Raw genomic sequence first — 10,020 nt, 5'->3', positions numbered from 1 at the left:
TTTTTTTTTTTTTTTTTTTTTTTTTTTTTTTTTTTTTTTTTTTTTACAGTAGGTCCTTGTTGGTTATCTATTTTAAATATAGCAGTATCATTTGAAGACCACAAATTCTGTGTGTTACCCTGGTTATGTTAACTTAGCTGACTGCATCGTTGGGGGAGGTGTTGTGCTTGCAGTAAAGGCATGAGCTATCTGTGAAGGATGGGCATTGCCTTGGCATCTAAGAGACACTATCCTATCTCTCAGGGCATGAATTTTCTTTGGCTTTTGTTATGCTTACATGTATTAATACAGATGTTTCTAAATGTCAGCATATAAACTTATTAGAACACACTGTATTAGGTTGAATTATATTTGACCATTTTTGATTTACAGAAACATTCATCTCATGATTCAAGCTAACTTTTTACCTGCCACATTAGATACCAGAGATATCTAGAAATTAGCACTTGGATTTTTCAGTAGAGGTGTACAGGGAGATGGACCTGGAGTATGGAGGTCACTGTGAGGAACAGAATCTGTCTGAAGGTGCTGGGAGCACACAGCATCAGGACCTCTGTGGACTCACACATGGGCAGGGATACAAGAGGCAAAGGGCAGATTTTTATTGTAAAAGCACCATTAAATGAGTAGAAAAGGAAAATCTCAATCCACAGAAAAGTGTAAATTGCCTATAAATGGAGAATATTAAAACTTTCTATTATTCCCTGATTATAGGAAGATCTGCTGTTAGGGAATTCAGCCTCAAAAGGATTTTAGAAACATCACTGTCATTTCATACCCTATAGATCTTAGGACATTGAGTGAGGACAACATTAAAAGGACATAGAAAACCAAGGAAACATTTGTGCAATGAATGAAAATATGGGTAAAGTCCCTAAAATCTCCTTTCCACAGCCCAGACTACTCAGTCCAGCAGAAGCAGTATTTCATATTAGTAAGAAAGTACTGTTAAGTCTCCAGTCTTGAGATGCTTATCTGAGAAGACTGGCTCCCTTCTCTTTTTTCTGACTTAGGAGTTGCCCAGGGTATCATAACTGGAATAAGAGGACTGTGTAATGGCCTGGGGCCAGCCCTGTATGGCTTCATATTCTACTTGTTCCACGTGGAACTGACTGAGTTGGAACTGGAATTGAATTCTAACAATGCTGCCCTGCAGGTAATTTCGTAATAAGTCTAGGTTTACAATAGCAGTTGTGTCTGATTATAGCAAAATCTTCTGACCTTAAATTTGGAAAGTGTTCTTATTTTTATAATACTATTGTATTTGACAGTACTAAGTGCTATGTTCATTGCTTCCTGGGACTAGGGATGGATCATTTCAGTGATTTAATATCTTATGTAAAAGATTGTCTTAACTTTGTTCAGATTCTGTTTTCACCTATATAATTACTCTGATCAGAATGCTGTCCTCTGGTGAAGCTCAGGCCAAATAAAAGATGAAATGACCTAAAATTCTAGCTAGAATTTGAGCTAGAGTGATTTTTCTACTATTTATTTGCTATTACTTCCCTCCTTCCAAGCTATATTTAATATAGATTTCTATACAAAATTGGAATTACTGTTCATGTACATAGTTCATGATCTCAGGTCACAGGGCAGGATTAGAGATAAATAACTGTTGTTTACATGTTTGGTTAAGCTGTTGGAAAGTTTGGTTAAGCTGTTGGAAAGTGGTGCACAAAGCAGGGATTAGTTGCCCTCCATCATATTCCAGACACCAGGCTCTGTTAGAATCTGCTATGACACTTAATGAACATTTGCTTATGAGAAAATAACTCACTTTTCAGTGGTGTGCTTTTTTGGGGTCGTCAGGACTAATTTTGATTGGAAAGACTAACCAAATTCTTCATTTGTTTCCCACACCCATCAGGGAGCTGTCATCCCAGGCCCACCATTTTTATTTGGGGCATGTATAGTTCTTATGTCTTTTCTGGTTGCCTTATTCATCCCTGAATACAGTAAAGGCAGTGGAATTCAAAAACATAGCAACAGCATCAGCGGCAGCCTGACCAACACAACAGAACGAGGTAGTGATGAAGACATTGAGCCACTACTGCAGGACAGCAGCATCTGGGAGCTCTCTTCCTTCGAGGAGCCTGGGAATCAGTGCACTGAGCTATAAACTCTGCAGAAACTAGAATTCTGTAGACTCCATCTCTGAGAGCCATGGAGGAGCCACACCACACTGGAGACTTCATGTTGCTGGAGGGGAGATACTAGTGGCATCCTTCAGGGCCAAGTCTGAGAAGTAACCACCTCCATCCCTCGTCTCCCGCCCCTTCCTCCTCCTGTTCCTTTTCTACCATTCTCTTTCTTTCTTTTTATATGTTAGAACAAGTTAAGGTTTGAAATACTTTTCTGCAAATAATATGCAACTCTCAAAGTTATCTGGAGTCCACACTTCGAAACTCAGAAAAAGTCATCTCTGGTAGAAGGGATGACTTGCCTTTAATAACTCCAGAGTAAGAGTGACCATGTCCTTTTCAGTAGAATGTGCAGGATTATAGTACAACTGCCTTCTCTGGCAAAATTTGAGATAAAGAATCCCATATTTTCTTCCCTCCTGTTTCTCTGAACTGTGCCCGTTTAGCCCATAGGTGTTTATGAGTGGCCGCTCAGTATCAGGGATCTATTGCCTTTGTTCAAAGGTCAAGCAAATAACTAGTCTTACTCTTCTTTCCTTCTCTCTCCTTCCTATTCTTGGCTAGAATGAAATTCAGCATATACACCTCTGGACAGTAATAATATTGATTAGTGATAACCTTTACCAGATGAAGGAAAATTTTTTAATAAATTTAAATCATGAAGAACTAGCAATTCAGATTCCTGGACCTAATGTTTTGTTTAGATCCAAGGTGATTTTACAGAAGAAAAACATACATCAGCCATTCTGGTGGCAACATAGAAATTGGAGGGTGCTTGTAAGAAAGTTTTCAACAATGTAAACCTTCCTAAGTGAGAATGAGAGTTAGTAACTGGATACCAGTGGAGTTTATATGCAAGTTTAGACTCATGTAATGCATTCTTACTATATTTGCTCCCACCCACATCTCCTGTGTCTTACTTTTCAGTGTTTCTCATTCATCACACCCCTGCCTTAACTGCTCTATGTAGGCATTTGTTTTCAGTCAGTCTTTATTTTCATCTATGTATCTGCCACTTGAATCTCATGGGAATATGCACAGTAAATTCCTTTCTAAAATATGATGGTTTAAGAAGCTCAGTTTCACAATAAGTGTCTTGCTAATTTCTCGAGATGTTTTATGGACAAAGAAAACTTTAGATTATATGTATTTTCGTGCACCAGTAAGTGGACCATTAACTAGGGCCCATCTTTAACACAGCACTCCTTTGAAAGTTTTATAGGTATGAAATATATGTAGATATTCATAAGGAGTTTTAATTTTTTTGATGGGGTGCTATGTAAATCTTGTATTTATAAATGTAATGAAGGTATTGACAGAAAAAATATATATACAACTTTTATAAAGGATTGTGTACTGACTGAATACATTTACAAGAAAATATATTTTGAAACCTGTTGTGCTGCGAACAAAGATAACATATCTTTTTACTATGGTGTTGCTTTTTAAGTTAAGCTTCCTAATGCATAATAAATTTGCAATGGATACTTTTATGTCTTTTGTGTTTCTTTACAGCGAACAGTACCATTGATCTTTGGGTTCTCCTTTGGGTGACTTTCAACTGAAATAAGTTTTTAGTCCTTAAGCTAATGAAGAAGATATGTGTATTTTCAAAATAAATTTCATTTCAAAATCTCCCTTCAAAAAGCTGTGATCTTCAAAAAGAGATCACAACTATTTTTTTAATTATTTTTTTAAAAAGCAGGGATACAAAGCCATGTATGTTTATTAGTAGCATCATTCACAGCAACCAAAAGGTGGAAGCAACCCAAGTGTCCATTGTTGGATGAATGGATAAAGAAAATATGGTATATATTATACATAAATGGAATATTATTTGGCCTTTAAAAGGAACGAAATTCTGACATATGCTACAATGTGGATGAACCTTGAAGATATTATGTTAAGTGAAATAAGGCAGTCACAAGATGACAAGTACTATATGGTTCAACTTATATGAAATATCTAGTCAAATTCATACAGAAAGTAGAATAGTGGTTGCAGGACTCAGGGGAAAGGGAAGTGGGAAGTTATTATTTAATGGGTAGAGTTTCAGTTTTGCAGGTAAAGTTCTGGAGATGGATGGTGAGGATGGTTGCACAACAATGTAAATGTACTTAATGCCACTGAACTACTTAAAAATGGTGATCCATTTTATGTTAGGTATATTTTGCCACAATTTAAAAATATGCTCTCATGGAGTCTTTGTTCTTTACCACTGCTTACCAAAATTGTAGTTTCTTTTGTTTTTTTTAATTGTAGTTTCTTTACCCAGTATAACAAATGTCATTTTTAAACTTTAGGTAGAATTTTTAAACTGAGATAAAATTAACCATTTTAACCATTCCAAAGTGTACAATTCAGTGGTTTTTAGTTTATTCACAAGGTTGTACAGCTATTAGCACTATCTAATTCCAGAACATTTCCATCATCCCAAAAGAGAAACTCCATACCCATTAGCAATCACTACCAATTCCCCCTATCCCCATCCCCTGGAAACCGGTAATATACTTTATGTCTATAGATTTGCCTATTTTGGACATTTCATATAAATGGAATCATACAGTATGTGACCTTTTGTGTCTGGCTTCTTTCACATAGCATGTTTTCAAGGTTCATCTATGTTGTAGCATGTGTCAATTTTTATTCCTTTTTAAGGCTGAATATTCCATTGTGTGGCATATACCACATTTTCTTTATCCAGTTAATTGATAATGTATCAATCAAATGTCAGTTGGCATTTGGATTGTTTTCACTTTTAGGTTATTATGAATAATGCTGCTATAAACATTCTTGTCTAAGTTTTTGTGTGAACATGTCCTCCTAGGTGTATGTCAGGGAGTAGAGTTGCTAGGTCATGTAGTAACTATGATTAGCCATCTGAGCAACTGACACAGAGCTGCACATTTTACATTCCCATCAGTAATGTAAGAGGGCTTCAATTTCTCTGTATCCTTGCCAACATTTATTTTCTGTTTTGTTGTTGTTTATAGACATCCTAGTGAGTTTAGAGTGGTATCTCACTGTGGTTTTGATTTGCATTTCCCTTATGATGATGATGTTGAGCATCTTTTTGTGCTTATTTGCCATTTATATATTTTCTTTGGAGAAATGTCTATTCAAGCCCTTTGCCTATTTTTGAATCACGATGTTTGTTCTCATTGAGTTGTAAGAGTTCTTTATATATTCTGGACACTAGACTCTTACCAGATGTATGATTTGCAAATATTTTCTCCCATTCTGTGGGTTGGCTTTTCTCTTTCTTTATGGTGTCCTTTGATGCACAAAAGTTTGTGTTAATTAGGTCCGATTTATCAGCTTTTTTTCTTTTTGGTGTTTTGTATGGTGTCATATCTAAGAATCCGTTATCAAATCCAAAGTAATGAATTTATACATGTGTTTTCTTTTTTCACACATCTTAAAAGTTACCATTTTAACCATTTTAAAAGTACAATTCATTGTTTTTTAGTATAGTAATAATATTGTTTAGCCATTCGTACTAACTCCAAAATCTTTTCATGTGCTTGCTGGCCATTTGAATATTCTCTTTGCAGAAATGTGTATTCAAATCCTTTGCCCATTTTTAAAATGGATTATCTTGTTGTTGGCTTGTAAGTGATCTTTATATATTCTGGATGTAGACTCTTATCAGATATACTGTTTATAAATATTTTCTCTCGTTCTGTGGTTTTTCATTTTACTTTCTTGATAGTGTCCTCTCATGCACAGATTTTGATAAAGTCCAGTTTATTTTTTCTTTTGTCAATTTTGCTTTTGGTGGCATATTTGAGAAACCATTGACTCATCCAAGGTCATGAAGGTTTACAACTATTTTTCCCTTTTAAGAGTTATATAGTTTTATCTCCTACATTTAGGTCTTTAATCCATTTTGGGTAAATTTTTTGTATATGGTGTGAGATAGAAGTCCTAATTTATCCTTTTTCACGTAGTTATCCAGTGCCGCATACCATTTGTGGTTGTCTTTTTCTTTTAAACACATCTTTATTGGAGTATAATTGCTTTACAATGGTGTGTTGGTTTCTGCTTTATAACAGAGTGAATCAGCTATACATATACATATATCCCCATATCTCCTCCCTTTTGTGTCTCCCTCCCTCCCACCCTCCCTATCCCACCCCTCTAGGTGGACACAAAGCACCGAGCTGATCTCCCTGTGCTATGTGGCTGCTTCCCACTAGCTATTTTACATTTGGTAGTATATATAAGTCCATGCCACTCCCTCACTTCATCCCAGCTTACCCTTACCCCTCCCTGTGTCCTCAAGTCCATTCTCTACGTCTGCGTCTTTATTCCTGTCCTGTCTCTAGGTTCTTAAGAACTTTCTTTTTTTTAGATTCCATATATATCTGTTAACATACAGTATTTGTTTTTCTCTTTCTGACTTACTTCACTCTGTATGACAGACTAGATCCATCCACCTCACTCAATTTCGTTTCTTTTTGTAGCCGAGTCATATTCCATTGTATATATGTGCCACATCGTCTGTCGATGGAAACTTAGGTTGCTGCCACGACCTGGCTATTGTAAATAGTGCTACAATGAACATTGGGGTGCATATGTCTTTTTGAATTATGGTTTTCTCTGGGTTTATGCCCAGTAGTGGGATTGCTGGCTCATATAGTAATTCTATTTTTTGTTTTTTAAGGAACCTCCATACTGTTCTCCATAGTGGCTGTATCAATTTACATTCCCACCAACAGTGCAAGAGGGTTCCCTTTTCTCCACACCCTCTCCAGCACTCGTTGTTTGTAGATTTTCTGATGATGCCCATTCTAAGTGTGAGGAGGTGATACCTCATTGTAGTTTTGATTTGCATTTCTCTAATGATTAGTGATGTTGAGCAGCTTTTCATGTGCTTCTTGGCCATTTGTATGTCTTCTTTGGAGAAATGTCTATTTAGGTCTGCCCATTTTTGGATTGTGTTGTTTGTTTTTTGATATTGAGTTGCATGAGCTGCTTGAAAATTTTGGAGATTAATCCTTTGTCAGTTGATTCGTTAGTAAATATTTTCTCCCAGTCTGGGGATTGTCTTTTCGTCTTGTTTGTAGTTCCCTTTGCTTTGCAAAAGATTTCAAGTTTCATTAGGTCCCATTTGTTTGTTTTTGATTTTATTTCCATTACTCTAGAAAGTGGATCAAACAAGATCTTGCTGTGATTTATGTCAAAGAGTGTTCTTCTTATGTTTTCCTCTAAGAGGTTTATAGTGTCTGGTCTTACACTTAGGTCTCTAATCCATTTTGAGTTTATTTTTGTGTATGGTGTTAGGGAGTGTTCTAATTTCATTCTTTTACATATACCTGGCCAGTTTTCCCAGCACCACTTATTGAAGAGACTGTCTTTTCTCCACTGTATATCCTTGCCTCCTTTGTCATAAATTAGTTGCACATAGGTGCGTGGGTTTCTCTCTGGTCTTTCTATCCTGTTCCATTGATCTATATTTCTGTTTTTGTGCCAGTACCACATTGTCTTGATTACTGTAGCTTTGTAGTATAGTCTGAAGTCAATCTGATTCCTCCAGTTCCATTTTTTTTCCTCATTACTGCTTTGACTATTCGGGGTCTTTTGTGTTTCCATACAAATTGTGAATTTTTTTCTTCTAGTTCTATGAAAAATACCATTGGTAGTTTGATAGGGATTGCATTCAATCTGTGGATTGCTTTGGGTAGAGTCATTTTCACAATGTTGATTCTTCCAATCCAAGAAACATGCTATATCTCTCCATCTGTTTGTATCATCTTTAATTTCTTTCATCAGTGTCATATAGTTTTCTGCATACAGGTAGGTCTTTTGTCTCCTTAGGTAGGTGTATTCCTAGGTATTTTATTCTTTTTGTTGCATTGGTAAATGGGAGTGTTTCCTTAATTTCTCTTTCAGATTTTCCACCATTAGTGTATAGGAATTCAGGAGATTTCTGTGCATTAATTTTGTATCCTGCTACTTTACCAAATTCATTGATTACCTCCAGTAGATTTCTGGTAGCATCTTTAGGACTCTCTATGTATAGTATCATGTCATCTGCAAACAGCAACAACTTTACTTCTCCTTTTCTGATTTGGATTCCTTTTATTTCTTTTTCTTCTCTGATTGCTGTGGCTAAAACTTCCAAAAATATGTTCAATAAGAGTGCTGAGAGTGGACAACCTTGTCTTGTTCCTGATCTTAGAGGAGATGGTTTCAGTATTGAGAATGATGTTGGCTGTTGGTTTGTAATGTATGGCCTTTATTATGTTGAGGTAAGTTCCCTCTATGCCTACTTTCTGGAGGGTTTTTATCATAAATGGGTGTTGAATTTTGTTGAAAGCTTTTTCTGCATCTATTGAGATGATCATATGGTTTTTCTGTTTCAATTTGTTAAAATGGTTTATCACATTGATTAATTTGCGTATATTGAAGAATCCTTGCATTCCTAGGATAAACCCCACTGGATCATGGTGTATGGTCCTTTAAATGTGCTGCCAGATTCTGTTTGCTAGTATTTTGTTGAGAACTTTTGCATCTGTGTTCATCAGTGATACTGGCCTGTAGTTTTCTTCCTTTGTGACATCTTTATCTGGTTTTGGTATCAGGGTGATGGTGGCCTTGTCGAGTTTGGGAGTGTTCCTCCCTCTGCTATATTTTGGGCGAGTTTGAGAAGGATAGGTATTAGCTCTTCTCTAAATGTTTGATAGAATTTGCCTGTGAAGCCATCTGGTGCTGGGCTTTTGTTTGTTGGAAGATTTTTAATCACAGTTTCAATTTCACTGCTTGTGATTCGTCTGTTTATATTTTCTATTTCTTCCTGGTTCAGTCCCGGAAAGTTGTGCTTTTCTAACAATTTGTCCATTTCTTCCAGGTTGCCCATTTTATTCGTATATCGTTGCCTGTAGAAATCTCTCATGATCCTTTGTATTTCGGCAGTGCCAGTTGTTAATTCTCCTTTTTCCTTCTAATTCTATTGATTTGAGTCATCTCCCTTTTTTTCTTGATGAGTCTGGCTAATGGTTTATTAATTTTGTTTATCTTGTCAAAGAACCAGCTTTTAGTTTTATTCATCTTTGCTATTGTTTCCTTCATTTCTTTTTTCATTTATTTCTGATCTGATCTTTAAGATTTCCTTCCTTCTGCTAACTTTGGGATTTTTTTGTTCTTTCTCCAGTTGCTTTAGGTGTAAGGTTAGGTTGTTTATTTGAGCTGTTTCTTGTTTCTTGAGGTAGGATTGTATTGCTATAAGCTTCCCTTAGAACTGTTTTTGCTTCATCCCATAGGTTTTGGGTCATCGTGTTTTCATTGTCATTTGTTTCTAGGTATTTTTTGATTTCCTCTTTGATTTCCTCAGTGATCTCTTGCTTATTAAGTGGTATATTGTTTAACCTCACTCTGTTTGTATTTTTTACAAATTTTTTCCTGTAATTGATATGTGGTCTCATAGCGTTGTGGTCAGAAAAGATACTTGATATGATTTCAGTTTTCTTAAATTTTCCAAGGCTTGATTTGTGACCCAAGATATGATCTGTCCTGGAGAATGTTCCATGAGCACCTAAGAAGAAAGTGTATTCTGTTGTTTTGGGATGGAATGTCCTATAAATATTAAGTCCATCTTCTTTAATGTATCATTTGAAGCGTGTGTTTCCTTATTTATTTTCATTTTGGATGATCTGTCCATTGGTGAAAGTGGGGTGTTAAAGTCCCCTGCTATGATTGTGTTACTGTCAGTTTCCCCTTTTATGGCTGTTAGCATTTGCCTTATGTATTGAGGTGCTCTTATGTTGGTGCATAAATATTTACAATTGTTATATCTTCTTCTGGGGTCGATCCTTTGATCATTTATGTAGTGTCCTTCTTTGGCTCTTGTAATAGTCTTTATTTTAAAGTCTAT

At 35.9% G+C, this 10,020-nt stretch overlaps 1 protein-coding gene across 1 annotated transcript in view; it reads left to right on the top strand.

Moving 5' to 3' along the window:
* Positions 1 to 3,637, top strand: part of SLC71A2 (solute carrier family 71 member 2) — a 75,930-nt gene extending 72,293 nt beyond the window's left edge. The window contains exons 11-12 of the mRNA XM_007462781.1: positions 1,014 to 1,156; positions 1,871 to 3,637. Of these exons, the coding sequence (XP_007462843.1) occupies positions 1,014 to 1,156; positions 1,871 to 2,122 (395 nt within the window). The 3' untranslated portion in view covers positions 2,123 to 3,637. The remainder of the gene's footprint in view (positions 1 to 1,013; positions 1,157 to 1,870) is intronic.
* Positions 3,638 to 10,020: the final 6,383 nt, after the last annotated feature.

The sequence above is a fragment of the Lipotes vexillifer genome, unplaced genomic scaffold (genome assembly GCF_000442215.2).
Source record: "Lipotes vexillifer unplaced genomic scaffold, Lipotes_vexillifer_v1.1 scaffold1390, whole genome shotgun sequence".
Lineage (NCBI taxonomy): Eukaryota > Metazoa > Chordata > Mammalia > Artiodactyla > Lipotidae > Lipotes > Lipotes vexillifer.
This window is presented reverse-complemented; position numbering and strand designations above follow the sequence as displayed.